The 25,100-nt window shown below is 42.4% G+C and overlaps 1 protein-coding gene across 12 annotated transcripts in view; it reads right to left on the reverse strand.

Moving 5' to 3' along the window:
• The window catches only part of DENND5A (DENN domain containing 5A), a 129,600-nt gene that overhangs the window by 40,778 nt on the left and 63,722 nt on the right, over positions 1 to 25,100 (reverse strand). For all 12 annotated transcript variants that reach the window (XR_010147136.1, XM_063782769.1, XM_054662071.2 and 9 more), the window contains 3 exons: positions 23,983 to 24,640; positions 13,822 to 14,009; positions 1,111 to 1,428 (listed from right to left, as the gene is read on the reverse strand). Coding sequence is in view for 11 of the 12 variants with exons in the window: in XM_063782769.1 (XP_063638839.1) it covers positions 1,111 to 1,428; positions 13,822 to 14,009; positions 23,983 to 24,640 (1,164 nt within the window). In the remaining variant the exon portion in view is untranslated. The remainder of the gene's footprint in view (positions 1 to 1,110; positions 1,429 to 13,821; positions 14,010 to 23,982; positions 24,641 to 25,100) is intronic.

Here is a 25,100-nt window from a genome sequence, read left to right on the forward strand (position 1 = left end):
CCATGCCCGGCTAATTTTTTATTTTCAGTAGAGACGGGGTGTCTCCATGTTGGTCAGACTGGTCTCGAACTCCCAACCTCAGGTGATCCTCCCACCTCAGCCTCCCAAAGTGCTGGGATTACAGGCGTGAGCCACCGCATCCAGCCCAAAACACCTTTTTAATCTCACCAAATATTTCTGTTCCTCTTTAACTGCCCATGATTTTTGAAAAATATCTAGTCTACTAAGCAAAAAAAAAATATGCTCCACTAAAGCAGAAAAAATGAAATATTTCACTAAAAAACAGCCCAACAAGATTATTACATTGGCCCATTGGTTTATAAGTAACTTACGAAAGTAATTTAACAGAATTCAAGAGGACTAGATTCTAGGCTCAGCTCAGCTACATATTACGCATTTAATCTTGGGCAAAACATTTAGGCTCTCTAAGCCTTGGTTTCTTTGGCTATAAAACCTGTTCTATCTGCCTTAGGTTGCTGTGAAACTCAAAGGGCAATGGATCTAAAAGAGATCTGGGCCTGGCACGGTGGCTCATACTTATAATCCCACCACTTTGGGAGGCAAGGCTGGAGGACCGCTTGAGCTCAGAAGTTTGAGACTAGCTGAGCAACATAGTGAGACCCTGCCTCTACAAAAAAAAAAAAAAATTAATTGGGTGTGGTGGCATGCACCTGTGGTCCCAGCTACTTGAGAGGCTGAGGCAGAAGGATCACCTGAGCCAAGGAGATTGAGGCTGCAGTGAGCCGTGACCGTGCCACCACACTCCAGCCTGAGTGACAGAGTAAGAACCTCTCTCAAAAAATAAAAGAGGTCTGAACACTAAGATTACTATCATGGTCTCTCCAATCACTGTGCTGTAGTGTTCACATAGAATGATGGCAGACTCTCCCTGATGTTCAAAGCGGAAGCTACTCAGATTTAGATTAAAGTAGCATTTACTAGGATAACATCTGCCAGATGGAATTCAGAGTCCCCCATACAGAACATTCTTTCACTGCTCACAAATATGAGTTGTCCAGAACTGGGTGCTTTCTCATCCCATACCTTACTTCACCAGGACAGCACCCTAGCACAGATCACACGTGTCACAGACTCATATACACATCTTACCTTTTCCAGGCTCACCCCAGTTCTCTTGACCAAGGCTTGCAGCCGGGCAATAGTTTCATTCTCCTTAAGAAGCTCGTAGGAATGCAAAGGGGAGCCAGCAATGTTCCCATTCCTCTTGTCTGAGACAAGCTCAGAGGCCCGCAGCCTCTTCAGCTTGGAGGCACTCTCACTGCAATGAAGATTCCCTTCAGGGGGAATTCCAAATGCCATGAGAATCTCAGAGACTTCCTGGACAAACTCCAATTTGTTGGGAAACTGTGGCAAGTCCTCTGGCAACTCAATGAAGTGGTTGTCAATGTCCACAAAGCAGAGGTTAGCCTGGAAGTCAAAACAGGATGAGGAGTATGAATAACTCCAGAGCATTACAGGAAGAAGTTTTAGAAAGGTTAGTGAACAAGAGGGCAAAAACAAAACACCTGAAATGGCTATATGTGAGATATGGTATAAGGAAGATAAGGCTCAGAAATAAGACAGACTTGAGTTCCAATATTACCCTGCCACATTCTCGTTGTGTGACCTTAGGAAAGTTACTTAACCTTTCTGATTCTATTTCCTTAGCTGTAAAATGGAGATAAAGAGATAAACAATGTATGTTAGAGTGGTGAAGATTTTATAATGTCATAGATGTTTAGCATCAAACACAAAAGTCTCACACATGGTAAACACTCATTAAATGTTTGGTAAAGGCCAGGCGCAGTGGCTCACATGTGCAATGCCAACACTCTGGGAGGCTGAGATGGGCAGATCACTTGAACCCAGACTGTTGCCCAGACTGGTCTGGGCAACATGGAGAAACCCAGTCTCTACAAAAAAATGCAAAAATTAGCCAGGGATGGTGGCATGCACCTACAGTCCCAGCTACTTGAGAGGCTGAGGTAGGAGGGATCACCTGAGCCCAAGAAGCTGAGGCTGCAGTGAGCCATGATCACACCACTGCACTCCAGCCTGGGCAACAGAGTGAGACTCTGTCTCAAAAAATAAAAAATAAATGCCTGGTGAATTTGTGAATTCTATACTCAGTGAAAAGAACCCTAGGAGTGAGTTCAAAAAGTCTAGGTTCCAGATTTGACTCTGTTATGATCTCCCTCTATGACCCTGGATATACCATTCTCTCTTTCTGAGCCTCAGTCTTAATTTGTAAGGTTTAGTGGCTGATCTTTGTTCTTTCTGTGCTTCCTTCTGGATTTAAAATTGCTTCTGAGAGAATGTAAAGAGATAGTGCTCACACACTGCTGATGGGGTAGATAATCTGGATTAACAAACAATTTAGGGGCCAGGAGCAGTGGTTCATGCCTGTAATCCCAGCACTTTGGGAGGCTGAGGCAGATCACCTGAGGTCAGAGGTTTGAGACCAGACTGGCCAACACGGTGAAACCCCATCTCTGCTAAAAGTACAAAAAGTAGCCAGGTGTGGTGATGGGCACCTGTAATCCCAGCTACTCAGGAGGCTGAGGCAGAACAATTGCTTGAACCCAGGAGGCAGAGGTTGCAGTAAGCTGAGATTGTGCCACTGCACTCCAGCCTGGGCAAGAGAGTGAGACTCCCTCTCAAAAAACAAACTAACAAAAAAACCCCACAGTAATGCGGCAGTATCTAGCTATCCCTATTTTACAGACAAAAACTGACACAGAGAGGTTAAGTAACATGCCAAAAGTCACACAGCTATTAACTAGTACAGCTAGGACTTGAACTCAGCTACTCTGACTTCAGTCATATGCTTAAGCTCTTAACCATCTACTCTTCTCCTCTTTAGCGGTCTTGTACATTTAATTTAAATACTTTGTAGTTTAACAATGGTATACTATTCCACCATAAAAATGAATGAAATCCTGTCATTCATGGCAATATGGATGAGCCTGGAGCATATTATGTTAAGTGAAATAAGCTAGGCACAGAAAGATAAATACCACATGTTCTCACTTGTATGTGGGAGCTAAATATGTTGATCTCACTGAAGCAGAGAATAGAAGAGTGGTTACCAGAGACTGGGAAGGGTGGCAAGGAGGAGGAATAGAAAGAGACTGATTATCCAATACAAAATTATGGCTAGATAGGAGGATTGCAGTCTTCTATAGCACTGTAGGGTGACTACACTCAACAAAAATTTGTTGTATTTTTTCAAGTAGCTAGAAAAGAGGATTTTGAATGTTACCAATATAAATAAATAAAAAAGGTTTGAGATGATGGATATGCTAATTACCATTTGATCATTACATACACCCCCATTTGATCATTACATACATGTACTGAAATATACCATACCCTGTAAATATGCATAATTATGTGTCAATAAAAATGTGTGTGTACATATATATTTAAATACTTCGTAGTTCTTGTCCCTGTTGGAATGTTCTTGCAGGTATAAATTACAAAAGCCTTTCATATTTGTATATTTATCTTATACTCATAAATCTGTTCTAGCCAAGACAACATTGCCTTCATTGCAGTACATTATTAAATGCTTAAGGGTGCTTCTGTTCCATTCACGTAACAGAGATAATAATATTACCCATGTCATAGACTTGTTTTGAGGATTATATGACAATAAATGTCAAGGATTTAGCACAGTGCCAGGCACACAGTACATAATAAATGTTAATCAACATTTATTATATATATGTATGTATGCCTTTAAATTTTTACATATTTTTAAATTTCATACAGGTTTTTAACTTTTTTTTTTTTTTTTGAGACAGAGTTTTGCTCTATTGCCCAGTCTGGAGTGCAGTGGCACAGTCATAGCTCACTGCAGCCTTGACTTCCTGGGCTGCCAAGTAGCTTGGACTATAGGCACACAACATCACACCTGGCTAATTGTTGTTGTTGAGACAGAGTGTCGCTGTGTTGCCCAGGCTGGTCTTGAACTCCTGGCCTCAAGCAATCCTCCCACCTCAGCCTCCCAAAATACTGGGTGGGATCAGGTGTGAGCCACCACACCCAGCCAGGTTTTTAAATTTTATACAAGGATTATCATTCCATAAGCAGTCTTTTGGTAGTAACTTCAATCAACATTAGGTTGAGATTCAACCATTTTGTTGTGCGTAGCCATACTTCATTCATTTTCACTCTTCTATAATATTCTACCAATATGAATATAACATAATATATTGATCAGTTTTCCTATTAAAAGACATTTGAGGCCGGGCGCCGTGGCTAACCCCTGTAATCCCAGCTACTAGGGAAGCTGAGGCAGGAGAATCGCTTGAACCTGGGAGGCAGAGGTTGCAGGGAGCCGAGATCACGCCATTGCACTACAGCTTGGGCAACAACAGTGAAACTCCATCTCAAAAAAAAAAGACATTTGGGCCGGGCACAGTGGCTCACGCCTGTAATCCCAGCACTTTGGGAGGCCGAGGCGGGCGCATCACAAGGTCAGGAGATAGAGACCATCCTAGCCAACATGGTGAAACCCTGTCTCTACTAAAAATGCAAAAAAATTAGCCGGGCATGGTGGCGGGCGCCTATAGTCCCAGCTACTTGGAAGGCTGAGGCAGGAGAATGGCGTGAACCTCGGAGGCGGAGCTTGCAGTGAGCCAAGATCGCGCCACTGCACTCCAGCCTGGGCGACAGAGCGAGACTCCGTCTCAAAAGAAAAAAAAAAAAGACATTTCAGTTGTTTTTTGTTTACTGTATTTACACTGATTGTTATTACATGTTTTCCTGGACTCCTGCAAGATTTTATATATGGGTATATCCTAGGAGTAGAACCACAGTGTTGTAAGGTATGCAAATATCCCACTTTAGAAAATGATGCCTAGCTGTATTCCAAAGTGGTTGCAACAATTTACATTTTTAACCAGCAAACTAAAGTGATCCTACTGATCCAAATCCCTCCCAAAACTTGGTATTATCACACTTCTTGAAATTTGCCAACAAAATGAGCATAAAATGGCACTGTATCGTGTATTTGATTTCACTTCCCTGATTAAGAAATTAAGAGAAATTAAGAAATGTGCATTTTTTATGCAATGCCTGTTCATATCTTATGCCATGTTTCTATCGGATTGCTTATCACCTTCTTACCCACTTGCAGTTCTTTATATTCTGTTGATATTAACTCTTTGTAGGTTATATATGTTATGTATTTCTTCAATTTTTATCTTTAAGGTGTCTTTTTCTTCATTTAGAAAATCCAATTTATCAGGCTGGGCACAGTGCCTCACGCCTGTAATCCCAGCACTTTGGGAGGCCAGGTGGGTGGATCACCTGAGGTCAGGAGTTCGAGACCAGCCTGACCAACATGGCGAAACCTCATCTCTACTAAAAATACAAAAATTAGCCAGGCATTGTGGCACACGCCTGTAATCCCAGCTACTTGGGAGGCTGAGGCAGGAGAATCATATGAACCCAGCAGGCGGAGTCTGCAGTGAGTCGAGATTGCACCACTGCACTCCAGCCTGGGCGACAGTGTGAGACTCTGGACCAATTAAAAAAAAAACCCAATTATCAATCTTTTATTTTCTTTGATGGATAGTGCTTTTTATAACTTGTTTGCAAAACTCCTTCCCTAGCCAGAAGTCAGAAAGGTATTTATTAATTTTTTTTCCACAAGATTTAAACTTGTGCTTTTGACATTTAACTTCTTAATCCATCTGAAGTTGATTTTGTTATGGTTTACTTTTTTCCCCTACAGATAAGCAATTTTTCCAGCTCCATTATTAAATAGCTCTTCCTTGAGTGTGTATCCCTATTGTATATCTAAATGTTGTTTCATTGATCTGTTTCTCCCTATGCCAACAAGTCGTATTCTAAAAGAAAACACTGCAGGGGCTAGGGGAGGGATAGCATTAGGAGAAATACCTAATGTAGATAACAGGTTGATGGATGCAGCAAACCACCATGGCACATGTATACCTATGTTACAACCCTGCACGTTCTGCACATGTATCCCAGAACTTAAGATGTATATGTGTCTGTGTGTGCTTGTATATTTGTGTATCTGTGTGTCTCTGTACATGTCTGTGTCTACGTGTGTGTTGTCCCTGTATGTGTGGTCTGCATCTGTGTGTGTGGCTGTGTATGATATCTCTGTGTCTTTGTGCCTGTGTGAGTTGTCTGTAAATTTGTGTGCGTGTTTCTGTGTCTGTGTTGTCTGTGTGTGTGCGTTTTCTGGATGTTTACGTGTCTGTGCATGTGTGTCTATTGTATTTCTGTGTGTTGTCTCTGTGTGTCTGTATTGTCTCTGTGTCTGTGATAATAAAAAATAAAAAAGAAGACACTGAAGGGTAGGCCTAAGTCCAGCTTAATATAACTATTCCATAAACTCTCAATCTATTAAAACTGCATGTTTAACAAGTCCATGTGTGTATCACTCAATAAACATTTGCTGAGTGCATAAATTACTCTGTCTACCAATCTATAACTAAGAGAGCTTTCCCATGTCAAAAATTCAAAGACTGTAAGAATCACTTTAAATTTCACTTTCTAGAGCTCCTCCACTGGATAACAACTTTGAACCCCACCTAGTCAAAAGGCCAATAAATGTTCAACTTAACACCTAAAAACACGCTACATTTTGCTTATTCCTTTAAGATTTTAAAACTATGTCATCAGGCTGCGCCATTAGAAGAGATAAAGACAGAATTAAATCATCTAGTCATGAAGATCACCTGCTTCATAAGCCCTGTCCATACACCTAACAAAACAAGCCACTGTGACCCACGAAAGGCACACAATGCAATCATTTACCTCCTCAGTTACCCTCTCCTCAGAAGAAAAAAGCAGTTTCTCCAATAGGAAACACAGAAACAGCTAGAAATACCTACATCTACTAAACAATGCTTGGTTGGCTTTTCTCCCACTACTGTGAACCAAATATAGAGTCTGTAAAGAATCTTTAAAACTCCAAATGCTGTGTCCACATTTGTAGAAACCTTTGGTCAGAGGTGGGTAGAGAAGAAATATGCCCATGCACATTTCAGAGATGAATTAGATTAAGATAAGATAGGACCCTCTGAGTAGGCACCACTAGCCATTCTTTGCAAAAATTGGTTGAAGTTAATATACCCTAGAGACCGAGTTTTAAAAGAGCCGGGTGCGGTGGCTCACGCCTGTAATCCCAGCACTTTGGGAGGCTGAGGCGGGCGGATCACTTGAAGTCAGGAGTTCAAGAGCAGTCTGGCCAACATGGTGAAACCCCGTCTCTACTAAAAATACAAAAAAAATTAGCCAGGCATTGCGGTGTGTGCCTGTAATCCCAGCTACTCGGGAGACTGGGGCAGGAAAATTGCTTGAACCTGTGAAGCAGAGGTTGCAGTGAGCTGAGATGGCACCACTGCACTCCAGCCTAGGCAACAGAGCAAGACTGCATCTCAAACAAAAAAAAGAGAAGAAAGAATTGAGCTAAAGGAGGGAGTGGTAAAAAAGCAAATTACTACACTCATACAATAGTCAATTACTAGACTCATACAATAGCCTCATGCTGTTTCCTCCCATCATACAGAGGGGCTCTAGCACACAGAAGCACTTACAAAATACTAGGAACTCCTCATATATCCTTCTTCCTCAGCTGACGAGGGGTTACTTCTTACCTAACAGCTTTGGGGAGAGTAGCCTGGAAGAGGTACCGAATGCCAAGTGATCAGTTTTCCTCTGTTAACCTCCTGCCTTGTTGAGAGGGATGATGGGTAGACTTAGCTGCTCTGAGGTAGTGATCACATGGATCCCCCAAATCCCAAGAAGTCTCCCAAATATCTTCCGCTCAAGGTCACAATGATCTTTCCCAATGCTCAATTCCTAATACCAAAAAACAGCCAGCCTGTTTCTCCAGTCTATCCTCATGTTATTCATTGAAAAGGAGTTCAACACACAGATGACTGGGAAAAAGCTATTGAAGGAGTGTCCTGAGAAAATGGGGGAAAAGTAGGAAAAAGGGGTCCAAGATAGAAAAAAATGGTACCCCTTTCTTTACTCTAATATCCTTTGCTTAATTCTGTAATATAGCTGTGGATGAAATGCCTCCTTCCTGAACTCAGACAACGAAGCTCCAAAGAGAAGCATAAGACAAAGGATGCCTCACAAAGGCAGCTCAGCACTTTCACTTGCTCAGGGCCAGCTGAGCTCATGTGTTGGTGCAAAAAGGAACAAAAAGCTTTTTACAGACTTCTGATGCCCAAAGACGGCAGTAACTGATGAATTCTGATTTGGTGGGCTAGGAAATGTACACTCTCTGTCCCTCTGGAGAAAGTCCTTTTTATAAACCAAGCTTGCCCCACCTCACTACCCTGATGATGCCCCCTTATACAGTCCCAGGTAAATTTCCCCAGCCCTGCCGGATATGGTTTGGCTGTGTCCCCACCCAAATCTCATCTTAAATTCTCACGTGTTGTGGGAGGGACCCAGTGGGGGATAGTTGAATCATGGGGGCAGGTCTTTCCCATACTATTCTTGTGACAGTGAATAAGTCTCAAGAGATCTGATGGTTTTATAAGGGGGAGTTTCCCTGCAGAAGCTCTCTCTTTGCCTGCTGCCATCCATGTAAACATGATTTGCTCCTCCTTGCCTTCCACCATGATTGTGAGGCTTCCCCAGCCACAAGGAACTGTTAAGTCCATTAAACCTCTTTTTCTTCCCACTCTGTATGTCTTTATCAGCAACATGAGAAAAGACTAACACAGTTAATTGGTACCAGTAGAGTGGGGCACTGCTTAAAAGATACCCAAAAATGTGGAAGCAACTTTGAAACTGGGTGTCAGGCAGAGGTTGGAACAGTTTGGAGGGATCAGGAGAAGACAGGAAAATGTGGGAAAGTTTGGAACTCCCTAGAGACTTGTTGAATGGCTGTGACCAAAATGCTAACAATGATATGGACAATGAAATCCAGGCTGAGGTGGTTTCAGATGGAGATAAGGAACTTGCTGGGAACTGGAGCAAAGGTGACTCTTGTGTTTTACTGAAGAGACTGGTGGCATTCTGCCCCTACCCTAGAGATTTGTGTGACTTTGAACTTAAGAGAGATGATCTAGGGTATCTGGCAGAAGAAATTTCTAAGCAGCAAAGCATTCAAGAGGTCTCTTGGGTGCTGTTAAAGACATTCAGTTTTAAAAGGGAAACAGAGCAGAAAAGTTTGGCAAATTTGCAGCCTGACAATGCGATAGAAAAGAAAATCCCATTTTCTGAGGAGAAAAGTCAAGCTGGCTACAGAAATTTACATAAGTAACAAGAAGCCAAATGTTAATCCCCAAGACAATGGGGGTAAATGTCTCCAGAGCATATCAGAGGTCTTCACGGCAGCCCCTCCCTTTACAGGCCTGGGGGCCTAGGAGGAAAAAGTGGTTTCGTGGGCCAGACACAGGGTCCCCATGCTGTGTGCAGCCTAGGGACTTGGTGCCCTGCATCCCAGCTGCTCCAGCTGTGGCTGAAAGGGGCTATCACAGAGCTCAGGCTGTGGCTTCAGAGGGTGCAAGTCCCAAGCCTTGGCAGCTTCCATGTGGTATTGAGCCTGCAAGTACATGAAGTCAAGAATTGGGGTTTGGGAACCTCTGCCTAGATTTTTGCAGAGGTACGGAAATACCTGGATGCCCAGAGAGAAGTTTGCTGCAGGGACAGGGCCCTCATGGAGAACTTCTGCTAGAGTAGTGCGGAAGGGAAATGTAGGGTCAGAGCCCCCACACAGAGTCCCTACTGAGACACTGCCTAGTGGAGCTGTGAGAAGAAAGCCACCATCCTTCAGACCCCAGAATGGTAGATCCACTGACAGCTTGCACTGTGTGCCTGGAAAAGCCACAGACACTCAATGCCAGCCCATAAAAGCAGCCAGGAGGGAGGCTGTACCCTGCAAAGCCACAGGGGTGGAGCAGCCCAAGACTATGGGAACCCACCTCTTTTTTTGTTGCTGTTGTTTGGTTTTTTTTTTTTGGTTTTTTTGTTTGTTTGTTTGTTTGTTTTGAGATGGAGTTTCGCTATTGTTACCCAGGCTAGAGTGCAATGGCACAATCTCAGCTCACTGCAACCTCCACCTCCCAGATTCAAGCAATTCTCCTGCCTCAGCCTCTCGAGTAGGTGGGATAACAGGCTTGTGCCACCATGCCCAGCCAATTTTGTGTTTTAAGTAGAGATGGCGTATCTCCATGTTGGTCAAGCTGGTCTTGAACTCCCGACCTCAGGTGATCCACTTGCCTCGGCCTCCCAAAGTGCTGGGATTACAGGCGTGAGCCACTGTGCCCGGCCAGGGAATCCACCTCTTGCATCAGTGTGACCTGGACATGAGACACGGAGTCAAAGGAGATCATTTTGGAACTTTAAGATTTGACTGCCCCGCTGGATTTCAGACTTGCATGGGGCCTGCAGCTCTTTGTTTTTGGCCAATTTCTCTCATTTGGAATGGCAATATTTATCTAATGCCTGTACCCTCATTGTATCTAGGAAGTAACTAACTTGCTTTTGATTTTACAGGCTTATAAGGAAAGGACTTGTCTTGTCTCAGATGAGACTTTGGACTATGGACTTTTGAGTTAATGCTGAAATAAGATTTTGGGGGACTGTTGGGAGGCATGATTGGTTATAAAATGTGAGGGCATAAGATTTGGAAGGGGCCAGGGCAGAGTGATATGGTTTGGCTGTGTCCCCACCCAAATCTCATCTTAAATTCCCATGTGTTGTGTGAGGTACCCAGGAGGGGGTAGTTGAATCATGGGGGCAGGTCTTTCCCACGCTGTTCTCGTGATAGTGAATAAGTCTCACAAGATCTGATGGTTTTATAAGGGGGAGTTTCCCTGCACAAGCTCTCTCTTTGCCTGCTGCCATCCATGTAAGACGTGACTTGCTCCTCCTTGCCTTCCACCATGATTGTGAGGCTTTCCCAGCCACATGGAACTCTAAGTCCATTAAACCTCTTTCTTTTGTAAACTGCCTGGTCTCAGGTATGTCTTTCTCAGCAGTGTAAAAATGGACTAATACACTGCCCCAAAGCTTCCTTCTAAGACTGTAGTTAAAAGATACCACATACTTTAAAGATGTGCATCAAAATATCAAAAGTACTTATCTCTGGGTGGTAAAATTTGAGGTAATTTTAATTTTATTGTTTATGCTTTTGTGCACTGTTAGCATTTTTTACTATGAACATGTCATTTCTGAGACACCCCAAAGTCGTCTTTCAAAGCCAGCTCTCTTCCCCCAGTCTAAGGTTTTCCACGGGAACTACATAGGCTCAGATACCCCAGAGCTTATCTGCTAAAAATCAAGGTAGAAAATATCCAGCTATATAACTGCTCCCACAAATGTGTGACCTTCAGAAGACAGGTGTGGATGAACTAGGACTCTGAAACCCAAGAACCACTTATGAAGCACACACAGTTAATTCTACTGTTCCACTGTCACCACTCCTTCCCAAGCAGACTACAGGGGAGCCAGAAGCTCAGATGCAAAGTTTATAGCAGGGATGGGGAATACAGCAACATGGAGGCTCCAATAGCCCAGAACAGAGGGAACTTTTGGGTTTCTTTTCTGTTTTTTTTTTGAGGTGGAGTCTCACACTGTCACCCAGGCTGGAGTGCAGTGGCGCGATCCACCCAGGTTGGAGTGCAGTGGCGCGATCTCGGCTCACTGCAACCTCTGGCTCCGGGCTTCAACAATTCTCCTGCCTCAGCCTCCCACGTAGCTGGGACTACAGGCGTGCACCACCATGCCCAGCTAATTTTTTTGTATTTTTAGTAGAGATGGAGTTTCACCATGTTGACCAGACTGGTCTCGAACTCCTGACCTCAGGTGATCTGCCCGCCTCGGCCTCCCAAAGTGATGGGATTATAGGCGTGAGCCACCACACCCGGCCAACTTTTGGGTTTCTTAAACAACCCACGGTTTCTTAAACAGTCCCATTAAGAAATCTGTTGATCCCTCAGAGGTCCCTTTGTATAGCCGTATACATGAAGCACATAGGGAACAACGCTGAAAAATCCTAGAGGGATCAGAATTTGCCCCAAGTATAAAGAAAGCTGATGCCAAAGAGGAAAATAAAACTGAGAAATCTGGCTTCTTGCTTAGTGGCCTATGTATTAAAGTATGCACATAGCTTGCCTCTTTGGCCTTCCACCTTCAACAATTTTTTTGTTATTGTTCTTTTTGTGACTTTACAGAATCGTAATTAGGTTGACTAAGTTGTGTCAATATTAAATAGACATTTGTTTAAAGCAAACAACAAAAAGCTCTTCTTTCTCCAGTCGACTCTTCAGGTTTACGTATGGTACAGTAAGCAAGTACACAAAAAACCCCAATATTATCTCAACTCAATGATTTTATCCATCATTTAGATTTTTTTTCCTTAATTAATCTTGTTCCACCCCAAAGAGCACAACGCTCTATAAAGTCAAAGAAGAAAAAAGGGCAGAAATGGAAGAAGCTACAAGGAAGACAAGGAAGACATTTTGATTCTAAAACTAAAGAAGAGAGAAAAGAGCAGAGATGCATTTGACTATAATTTAAATATCACAGACATGGTCTAATTATCAGGGTATTCATCAAAGATGCTGCCCAGTCATGACCAATGACACAGTGCTGCCCAGATCCAGTTCCATGAGAATGCTCTCTTCTTGGGGCCCCTCACTTATATTCCTCACTTATATACAAAAATCTCTACCCCCGGCCGGGCGTGGTGGCTCACGCCTATAATCCCAGCACTTTGGGAGTCCGAGGCGGGTGGATCATGAGGTCAGGCGTTCGAGACCAGCCTGGCCAACAGAGTGAAACCCCGTCTCTACTAAAAATACAAAAAATTAGCCGGGTGTGGTGGTGGGCGCCTGTAATCCCAGCTACTTGGGAGACTGAAGCAGGAGAATCACTTGAACCTGGAAGGCAGAGGTTGCAGTCAGCCAAGATTGTGTCACTGCACTCCAGCCTGGGTGACAGTGCGAGACTTCGTCTCAAAAAAAAAAAAAAAAAAACTCTACCCCCAAAAAAATGGTGGTGGAAGGAGGAAACGAAGAGTCATGGTGACACCAGTGTATGTATACTCCAAAGTCTTCTTCCCAGGCCTTTCTAACGACTAAGAAATTCAAAGTAGGAAAGCACTTCCCTGCAGGTAGTTTCACAACAGCCACAAAGTAACATACCAGTTCTGCTGGTAATTCTAAAAAAATTAAAAATAAAAAATCTTATTTCTAATCATGCTTTAAATCTACTTTAGAATGGAATAGGAAATACATTATTTTAAATCAATTCTTTTATTAGCCAGGCACAGTGGCTCATGCCTATAATCCCAACACTTTGGGAAGCCAAGGCAGGAGGATTACTTGAGCCCAGGAGTTCGAGACCAGCCTGGGCAACATGGTGAGACCCTGCATCTACAAGACATAAAAAAACAATTAGCTGGGCATCGTGGCACACTCCTTTAGTCCCAACTACTCAGGAGGCTGAGTCAGGAGGCTCACTTGAGCCCAGGAGTTCAAGGCTACAGTAAGCTACGATCATGCTACTGCACCCAGCCTGGGTAACACAGCAAGACCTTGTCTCTTAAAAAGCAAAACAAAACAAAAACAATAGCATAAATACAGAAATTACAATGTACATATGTCAGTTGATAAAGATAATAAGTGTCTCTGGGATGACATAAATTGAACTAAATATTCATTGTTTTTACTTTTTTCCTGAAAAGTTATTCATAATCACCAAAATAAAAGAAAATAAACTTGGTAACATCATGCATGCTGGGTTCATCCCAAAGCCCTTCTCTCCCCAATCCTGGATTGGGGCCAGAGGCACCAACACTCAAGATCTCACCTCTTGAGGCAGCTCCAGCTTTGACCGGTCATCCAGGCCATTGGAATGCAAACCCATCAGGTATGGAACAGGAGCATCTAAGAAATGCAGGAGAGAAGCTGGGAGAATAGGGACATAGACATGCTGCCACTGGAAAGGAAACATGAGAGCTGTAATCGTCTCCGCCACAGTCATCAGTCTCTGGTAATCTGGGTCAACAACAACAAAAAAAGCACACACACAAATCAGTCAAAAACAAGGCACTTGCTTTCCAAACAGTAAGTTAAAACTTTCAGTACAATTTCTTATTTAGAAACGATCACGATAAACTTCAGCTAGGGTATGCTCAATGTGATTCCCTTGAGGGTGTCCAAGAGACAACCAAGAGACCCTTGTGGACCACAAATTGAAATAAACCTACACACACAGGTCCTTGCTCATAATAAAATCTAATATGGAAATACAACAAAAATAATTAATGACATCTTGCTCCAAATACTACCACAGAATGTTAAGTAGATCCTCTTAAGAAAGAGGGTAGGAGAACTGAACAAAAAGAAAGACAGTGGTTCTGGGTCTCCATTCAGCATGGAAGCAAAAACATGCTCAGTTCTCACTAAGATACATCTGCAGAACATCCTATAAGGAGCTTATGTGAGCTTTGCCTGCGAAGTCAAGCACAAAGAACCACCAAGCATGCAGAAGCTGGTTTTCCACACTAGCCAAGTCTGCTCTACACCTGGCAACCTTTCCTGAATAAGAACAGCATAAAAATGTTATTTTAACGTTTCAATAAAAAGCTTCCCTAGAGGCTGGGCATGGTGGCTCACGCCTGTAATGCCAGCACTTTGGGAGGCCGAGGCAGGTGAATCACTTGAGGTCAGGAGTTCGAGACCAGACTGGCCAACCAACATGGTGAAACCCCGTCTCTACTAAAAATACAAAAATTAGCCGGGCGTGGTGGCATGCACCTGTAATCCCAGCTACTTGGGAGGCTGAGACGTGAGAATTGCTTGAACCTGGGAGGCAGAGGTTGCAGTGAGCCAAGACTGCACAGCTGCACACGCCAGCCAGTGACAGAGCTAGACTCCTTCTTAAAAAAAAAAAAAAGGCTTCCCTAGAACTTGAAAGACTCAGAGGATTGACTTTAGCGACTCAAAACTCTTGTTATAGGTCAGAGATCATAGCCTAAAGGGAAGGCTCATGGGCTCGTGATCATATTTGGCTTATCTTCAGAATGTAATTTCTAGGCCTTTTTTTTTTTTGGGACGGAGTCTTGCTCTGTTGCCCAGGCTAGAGTACAGTGGCGCCATCTCAGCTCACTGCAACCTCCACCTCCCGGGTTCAAGTGATTCTCCTGCCTCAGCCTCCCGAGTAGCTGGGATTACAGGTGCCCACGACCACGCCTGGCTAATTTTGTATTTTTGGTAGAGACAGGGTTTCACCATCTCGGCCAGGCTGGTCTCGAACTCCTGACCTTGTGATCCACCCGCCTCGGCCTCCCAAAGTGCTGGGATTACAGGTGTGAGCCACTGCGCCCAGCCAGCCTTTTTTTTTTTTAATGACTAATAAATATATTGGTACAGCCAATAAAATTGACTAGTTAAAACTTTTTTTTTTTTTTTTTTGACGGAGTTTTGCTGTTGTTGCCCAGGCTGGAGTGCAATGGCACGATCTCGGCTCCACAACCTCCGCCTCCCGGGTTTAAGCGATTCTCCTGCCTCAGCCTCCTGAGTAGCTGGGATTACAGGCATGCGCCACCACCCAAGCTAATTTTGTATTTTTTAGTAGAGACAAGGTTTCTCCATGTCAGGCTGGTCACGAACTCCCAACCTCAGGTGATCCGCCTGCCTTGGCCTCCCAAAGTGCTGGGATTACAGGCATGAGCCACTGCGCTTGGCTTAAAACTTAAATTTTACAAATTACTATTCACAAATGATATGATGGTTTCAGGCATTTAAGGACAAAGCAGAAATATACATTTTTAAATCATATGAGTAAAATCCTTCTGGAATGGCTGGTTTCAAATGAGCTGTCATAGGAATTAAAATGATGTTATGCACTAAAAACCCACTCCACCATTTAAATCACAGCTTGGTTCATAAAGTAGTTGTAAGTAACAAAAAACTTTCTAGGAAATGAGGAAGTCTCAGTACAAAGGGAACAGAAGCTGAAAAGTATTAAGGTAGTTTAGCAAAACATCCTACATTTGCTCACTAATAAAGCTTTGAAAGTTGCCTATCACCTTGCTCCTAGCTAATCAAAGAGTATAACCTGTAGATGACTTTACTAGTGTGATAAATATGTATCTATTTGGTCTTTTCCCCGGTTCCTGAAACACACAGCTCCTAAAACCCTTGGAAGCTACTGGGCAGTAAGAATATCTTTTAAGCGAGATTGTCTCAAAAAACAAAAAAAAGGGATGTCTTTTAAACAGGGTGTAATGGCTCAAACCTGTAATCCCAGCACTTTTTTTGTTTTTGGAGACAAAGTCTCGCTCTGTCACCCAGGTTGGAGTGCAGTGGCGCAATCTCGGCTCACTGCAACCTATGCTTCCCAGGTTCAAGCGATTCTCTTGCCTCAGCCTCCCCAGTAGCTGGGATTATAGGCACGAGCCACCATGCCTGGCTAATTTTTGTATTTTTAGTAGAGAAAGAGTTTCATCACGTTGGCAAGGGTGGTCTCGAACTCCTCACCTCAAATGATCCACCCACCTCGGCCTCCCAAACTGCTGGGATTACAGGTGTGAGCCACCGTGCCCGGCCCATGTTTATGACTTGTATGTGCAGATAAAGACATCAGACTTGGAATCACTCTATAAATAAGCCCCCTCTAAACAAACTACAGGGCAGCTCCTACGTATTTATGAACAATTATAAACTATCCTGGGAGGTTGCAAAACAATGATTAGTATGCTCCCATTTGTGTTCTTTTTGAAAAGTATATATATAGTATATACACGGCTATATCTACAAGTAAGCAGAAAACAGTGGTAACCTCCCTGAAAGAGAACCAGGGTGCAGAGGTAGAAGTTACACACTTCGCTGTACACTCTTCTAATGCTGTAAATTTCTACCCTTCATTTTACACTCCTGAAATGCCTTTTTTCAAATTTTATTTAATTTATTTATTATTTTATTGGAGACAGGGTCTTGCTCTGCCGCCCAGGCTGGAGTGCAGTGGTGTGATCTCTGCTCACTGCAACCTCTGCCTCCTGGGTTCAAGTGATTCTCGTGCCTCAGCCTCTGGAGTAGCTGGGATTACAAGTGTGTACAACCACACCCAGCTAATTTTTGTATTTTTAGTAGAGATGAGGTTTTATCATGTTGGTCAGGTTGGTCTTAAGCTTCTGATCTCAAGTGATCTGTCCTCCTTGGCCTCTCAAAGTGCTGGGATTACAGGCGTGAGCCACCGCACCTGGCTTCAAGTTTTATTTTAATATACCATACAGATTTCATAGTGTATATGTATAACTTAAAGAATATTAAAATTAATACACATATATTCAACACCTAACATAAAAAATAGTACATTAGGCCAGGTGTGGTGGCTCATGCCTGTAATCCCAGCACCTTGGCAGGGCAAGGTAGGCGGATCGCTTGAAGTCAGGAGTTTAAGACCAACCTGGCGAGAATAGCAAAACCCCGTCTCTACTAAAAACACAAAAATTAGCTGGGTGTGGTGGCACGTGCCTGTAATCCCAGCTACTAGGGAGGCTGAGGCAGAAGAATCGTTTGAACCCGGGAGGCAGAGGTTGCAGCGAGCCAAGATCGCGCCACTGCACTCCAACCTGGGCAACAGAGTGAAACTCCATCTCAAAAAATATATATATATAGTGTATTATTAAAAATACTGGAAAAGAGGGAATTTTTAAAAATTAAGAGATTACTTCTCAGGGATAGGATACTAGATCAAAGAAAAAGGGGCTGAGTGCAGTGGCTCACGCCTGTAATCCCAACACTTTGGGAGGCCAAGGTGGCCAGTTCACTTGAGGTCAGGAGTTTGAGACGAGGCTGGCCAACATGGCAAATCCCATCTCTGCTAAAAATACAAAAATTAGCCAGGTGTGGTGGCACGTACCTGTAGTCCCAGCTACTCGGGAGGCTGAGGCACAAGAACTGCTTGAACCCGGGAGGTGGAGGCTATAGGGGGCTGAGATCGCGCCACTGCACTCCAGCCTGGGTGACAGAGCAAGACCCCGTCTTAAAAAAAAGGGAGTTGGGCAGAACTTTCAACTTTATCTGCATTATTTGTGCACATATTATTTATTTGTTTTTCAAAACTATTATTTTCATTAAGGATACACAAAAAATTGGATATCCAGCTACTATATGAAGAAAAGAGAGGAAAATATTTGATTCCCTTTGGAATTGTTTTAATTATATGCCTTAAGCAATCATTATTTTTACAGTAAAAGACTACTTTAGATAGTAAAATATCATTGGAGATTTCTTACCAACCTCCACTTAGCCAACTCACTTTACCGATTGATTTTCCCCACTCTGAGTAAAGCATACATTGCTCCCACTCATTTGTTCCCAAACCTGTGCTAGCTGAACTTACTACTGGATTATATAACGTAACCAAATATTGTGTAAATAAATGGTAAAATCTGAGGGCAAAAAGAAAGAATGTCTGTTTCTCTGGAAACAAAATTAAATGCTTTTAAAAGACTCAGTAATACAAAGTCACTAAAAAACACTGTAATTGAATTAGGCATACCATGAAGCAATTAAGAATAAAAAACTAGGGAACACTACAAAAATCTAGAATTAGTCTCTGCTCATGTTCTTTTGCAAGGTTCTTTATCACTCCACTTTAAAAAAAAAAAAAAGTAACCAGGGCTGGGCGCAGTGGCTCACACCTGTAATCCCAGCACTTTTGAGGCCGAGGTGGGTGGATCACGAGGTCAAGAAATCGAGACCATCCCGGCCAACATGGTGAAACTGCATCTCTACCAAAAATACAAAAATTAGGTGGGCATGGTGGTGCACACCTGTAGTCCCAGCTACTCAGGAGGCTGAGGCAGAAGAATTGCTTGAACTCAGGAGACAGAGGTTGCAGTGAGCCGAGATTGCGCCACTGCACTCCAGCCTGGCAACAGAGCAAGACTCCACCTCAAAAAAAAAAAAAAGAAAAAAGAAAAGTAAAGTAACTAGGAAATCTAGTCAATGTATTATGGGTGTGGTTTATGCAAGAAGTGCAGATATCTCATTTGTGAAGTCATAATCATGAGAAATGCCTGGACCCTTCGTCAAAGATTAGTGACTATAAAGTTATATGTTTTAAGTTAAATTATTTAGGCCAGGTGCGGTGGCTCACGCCTGTAATCCCAGCACTTTGGGAGGCTGAGGCTGGTGGATCACCTGAGATCAGGAGTTCGAGACCAGCCCGGCCAACATGGTGAAACCTCATCTCTACTAAAAACACAAAAATTAGCCAGGCGTGGTGTCCTAGCTACTCAGGAGGCTGAGGCAGGAGAATCACTTGATCCCAGGAGGCGGAGGTTGCAATGAGCCGAGATCATGCCACTGCATTCCAGCTTAGGCGACGAGAGCCAACTCCGTCTCAAAAATAATAATAAATAATAAATAGTTTAACTATAAAATTAATTGTACATATCATTTTTAGGATTCTGTGACTTAACTGACTTTTTTGGTTTCCAGTCAACTACTCTACCAGGCCACTTCAGATAAAGAGCTTCTGTTCTGCATATAATTTTTAAATAAGGCCGGGTGCAGTGGCTCATGCCTGTAATCCCAGCACTTTGGGAGGCCAAGGAAGGTGGATTGCTTAAGCCCAGAGTTCAAGATCAGCCTGGGCAACATGGCAAAACCTCATCTCTACAAAAAATACAGAAACTAGCCAGACTCGGCAGTACATGCCTGTAGTCCCAGCTACCCAGGAGGCTGAGGTGGGAGGATCATCTGAGTCTGGGGAGGTCAAGGCTGCAGTGAGTCATGATTGTGCCACTGCACTCTAGCATAGGTGACAGAATGAGACCCTGTCTCAAAAAAAGTAATAATAATTTTTTAACAACCAATTAAAAATTATGCTATTAAAAAGCACTAATTCTATATGGACTAAAGAATAAATATTATCTAAAAGTAAATAAAATGACCTATACCAAAAAGAAAACACTGCTTAAAACTGCCAATTCAGCGTTCCAAAGGGTTACACTTTCAGAATCTTACAATTCAGCCTGCATTCCTTTTCCCTGTGTAACACCTCTTTTCTATTCAGAGGGCAGGACATGCAGCAGGCAAAATCAACTGCAGTGGTGATAGCTTGTTTTTGGCCAGAGTGATTTTTATCCATACAAGGAAGATGTCTTTGGATCATTAATATAACTACTTCAAGAAAACCAACCTAAATTGTTTAAAGCACTCTATTAACAACAAAAAGCATAATTTACATCCAATGAAAAGTAATCCACTCCACTGTGGTCTCAGCCAGGCTCAGCAATATCCAGGAATTTCTGAAAAAAGCTTTCTCTTGTCCATGCTGAGCCTGACTTTAGGTCCTAAGTTAAATTCAATTCTACATACTAACCATCTCAATTACATTCAAACCTCCTAAAATTCTTATTATGGATACAGTAACCCATATTCTAGGAAATACAAAAGAAACTCAGATGGAAGAATGTTATTTTTCCATTGTGTTCATCATATTTGTTTCAATCATCCTTTCCTTGCCTCTAAACACCCCCAATGCCTAAAAGCCTACTGTATCTTCTAACACTCTTTATAGTTTGGTTTCCTCCTCTCTGTTCTGTTCTAAACCAGAGAAGTTCCTCCCTATTCAACTAATTCTCCATTTCAAAGTATTTTTATGAAGCTCCAGCCAAGAAATAGCTAGGAAAGCAATATGATTTGTCCAAGTCTATATTTCACCCAGAGACAGGAGGTTGTAACTTCGTATCTTAAACTAGAAGTTGCAAAGCGAAGCCTCAGGAACTACATTCAGCCAGCAGATGCTTTTTGTTTGGCCTGCAGTGTTTAAAAAGAACATTATTGCCAATATTTAAAAATCAGAGATTTCATGTAAAAAATCTGGGTCCTCATGAATTATTGGAATATTTAGTAACATCAGGCCAGTATACCCACAAGGAATTAACTGGAGCTAATTAGCGGCTATCCACTTTATATGAGGTATGCACTCTTCAGTTCAACATAGTTTCCATTACTTCACCTTCAAACTATATCCAGAACCCAACCATTCCACAGCGCTTCACTGTTATCTCCTTAGTTCTCACTGACATCACCTCTCACCTGGATTATTACAAATTACCTCTTAACGGAACTCTTTGCTTTCTTCCATTCTCCCTTTGGGGATATACTCTTAATATAATGGCCAGAGTGATCCTGTTAAAAGCCTAAGTTATTCATTTATTTAACAACATTTATTGAGCACCCTTATATACCAGCCACAGTTTTAGTGCTTGGAATCCATCAATGAGCAAAAAGCAAAAGCCCTGCCATTGTGGAGGTCCATTCCTTTGCCCATGGACCAAATCTGGGAAATTTGAGCATCAAAATAAATAATTATAGTGAATTATAACCTGAGTAAAATAAAAATCTATGAATCCATACAATAATAAACAAAGGAGAAAGAAACACTCTTCATTATGGTATAATGCCAATTAATAAATACAGATAGTTTGAAAACCACTATTCTGCCAGCCTGGGCAATAAAGCAAGACCCTAGCTCTACAAAAAAAAAAAAAAAAATTTCTTTTAATTAGCCAGGCATGGTGATGGGCACCTGTAGTCCCAGCTACTTGGGTGGCTGTGATGGGAAGATCACTTGAGTCCAGGATATCAAGACTGCAGTGAGCCATTATTGTGCCACTACACTCTAGCCTGGGTGATAGAATAAGACTCTATTTCTTTAAAAAAAAAAAAAATTTAAGGCTGGGCACAGTGGCGCCTGTAATCCCAGCACTTTGGGAAACCAGGCAGGAGGTTCAGCCCAGGAGTTTGAGACCAGCCTGGGCAATGTAGCAAGACCCCATGTCTACAAAAAATAAAAAATTAGCCAGGCATGGTGATGCATGCCTGTAGTTCCAGCTACACGGGAAGCTGAGGTGGGAGGATCACTTGAGCATGGGAGGACGAGGCTGCAGTGAGCCATGAAGGCACCACTTAACTCCAACCTGGGCAGCAGAGTGAGATCCTGTCTCAAAAGGAAAAAGAAAAGAAAAAGAAAATCACCTTTTTGCTACTATCCTTGAAATAACTGATTCAGAATAGAATCATCAATAGATGCTAAACTATTAGGCATCCATAAACTGAAATATAATTCAAAAAATAAAAACTAAAAAAAAAAAATGGTTAGGCAAAACTTTAAAGAAGAACAGAATAATTAGTTTCAAAGTATCTCCCCACGACTTACATGTTAATTACCAAGGGAAAAATTATAACTTTCCAGTTAAGAAACCACAGACACCATCTTAACCAAGTGAGCAGATTAGTATCACCAAAAATGAGACAAAATGACATCATATGCCTGCCTCCTGTAATCATGAAAACTGACAATATGTGCCTCCTAATATAATGCACTGAGAGAAGCACAACATCACTTCTATGGTATTTTAGGCAAAAATTTATAATCTGAATCTAATCATGAAAACATCAGACAAAACCAAATTAAGGGACAGTCTATAAAATAACTTGCTTGTACTCTTCAAAAATGTCTATGTCATGAAAGACAAAAGCTGAGAAACTCACAACTAAAAGCAATGCATGATATGGCACTAGATCCTGAATAAGGAATTTTTTAAAATTATCATAACAGACATTATCGGTTACCAGAGAAACTTTAATATAGTATTGTCTCAATGTTAGGTTTTCTGAATTTGATCAATGATAGTTATTTAAGAGAATGTTTTTATTCTTAGGAAATAAACACATGAGAATTTAGGAGTCACAATAACTCTCAATGGTTCAGTTATGTTCACACACAGAGAGAGATCATAATAAAGCAAATGTGGCAAAATGTTAACAATTGGTGAATTTGGGATAGGTTATACAAGAGTCCTTTGAACACTCCTCGCAAATCTTCCGTAAGCTAGAAATTATTTTAAAATAAAAAGTAAAAAAAAATTGAAAACTCTGATGGCTATCTAGGAGCCATTTAAGAGTAAAAGCCAAAGTCCTTACAATGGCCTACAAGATTCTATACCATCTGGCCTCCAGTTAAGTCTCTAACACCATCTCCTACTATACTCCTGCTCATTCACTCCATTCCATCCACCCAGCTTCTGATTCTTGAATACACGAAGCACATTCTTGTCTTAGACCGTTTATCCTTCCTGTGCCCTTTGCCTGGAATACTTTTCCTACAGATATTAACAGGTCACTCAGGGATGCCTACCTAACCACCCTATTATAAACTGGAACTTCTCTTCCCCAAATACTATCCCTTTCCCTGTTTTATTTTTCTTTTTAACCCTTATTAAGTACCTTACAAACTACATATTTTATATATTTATTTAATCACCTCTCTTCTCCCACTAAAATTTAAGTTCCACTATAGCAACAATTTTTCTGTCTTGTCCACCACTACCCTTGAAACAATGCCTGACACATAGTGCACTCTCAGTAAATATGTACTGAATGAATGAATTTCATGTTACTAGCCTGGCTCATTAAGTAAGCATCTGTTTCTTTCTAATCTACTTTACTATTTTGTCCAAATATGCTGCTTACACTCAACCTCCCATTTATAAAAACAATTCAGTTAAGCAAACAACAAAAAGATGCAACACATCCACATTTTCTCAATATATAAAGGATTATCCTTTGTGAATCCTCAATTTTACTAGGCTGAGGAAGAGGCAGAAATAACTCTGCAGAATGACAGAACAGAACTGATGGAAAGTCAGCTTCCCGTGACCATCACCTCCTACCCACCCCTCTTTTCACTTCAATCAGAAGGGACATAGGAAGCAATGTTCCCCTCCAAGACTGGAATGCCCAGCAAAAGGCCATGAAGATAGTTAATCAGAAATACTGGCCCTCTCATGTCTATCAATTTGCCACCCACCACCTACCTGCAAAAGATCTGGGTTTTGCTCAAACTGTAATAGTTCTTAACCTTTACAGTCAGCCTCACTGTATCTGAACATGGAAAGCAAGGAAGCCTGAGGCAGGCAGAAGGCTCTAGTAAGCACTGACTTACGCTGTGAGTAGAGCAGTATTTGAAACTCCAGAAGGGCACAAGTAAAAAGCTGAAACACATTCTCCACCCCGAGCAGTTCAAAAACCTCTTTGACAGGAAAGTCAAATAGGGGAAGCTCATTGGTACTTGGTCTCTGGCAGATTACTGGCCCATAGACCCCAGAAAACTTCAAGGACCGGCCAGGAGGTGGGAGTGGCACCTCGTAGAGTACGTTGTATATGTAGCTCTCAAGGGGCAGTGGAGGGGGCTGAGGTGAAGTGACTGCCTGGTGGAGTTGCTCCAGCACGCTCCGACATGCCTTCATGAAAGACATGGGTGTGATGAGGCAGATGCACTTAGAGACGTAGAGAGTGTCCCGGCTAATGTCATAGGAGTTGAAGCGCTGCAGTTTGGTCACAGGAGTGTCTTCACCATCCTCCATGCTGCTCTGGTCTCTGTCATCAGCAGGGGGAGCATGTAGGACATCATACTCAGCATTGTGCATGTGGTAGAGGGTCTGCATTGCACTGCAGATCTGCTTGCTAGTCACCTCTTCATAAAATGTGAGGGCAAACCCAAATGTCCGAGAGCCATCCTCCCTTGTGATAATAAAGGCATGGAATTGGGGCTCTCTGGGATCAGCCTGGGTCTTGAATGCCAGCCCTTTGGGCATACATAGCTGCAAAAGACAACAAGGCAACAAGCAGTGAGAACACTCACTGGCGATCCTCTTTCAGAACACCATCACTATTTATTTATTTATAGAGCACCTACTAAGCTGAGCGTGTATCTGGCTTAAAGCCCTCTCTTTCTAATGCAAGACATGCAAGTAAATAAAAATCATAACGCAGTCATCAGGGATATACAAAAGTATATGCAAAGTACTACAGGAACACAGAACAGACAACTCAGCCTGGGAATATCAGAAAAAGCTACAAAAATGGGCCAGGTGCAGTGGCTCACACCTGTAATCCCAGCATTTTGGGAGGCCAAGGCAGGTGGATCGCTTGAGGCCAGCAGTTCAAGACCAGCCTGGGCAACATGGCAAAACCCTGTCTCTACTAAAAATACAAAAATTAACCAGGTGTGCTGGTGCACGCCTATAATCCCAGCCACTGGGGAGGCCGAGGCATAAGAAT

Source organism: Pan troglodytes, chromosome 9 (assembly GCF_028858775.2).
Source record: "Pan troglodytes isolate AG18354 chromosome 9, NHGRI_mPanTro3-v2.0_pri, whole genome shotgun sequence".
Classification (NCBI taxonomy): Eukaryota; Metazoa; Chordata; class Mammalia; order Primates; family Hominidae; genus Pan; species Pan troglodytes.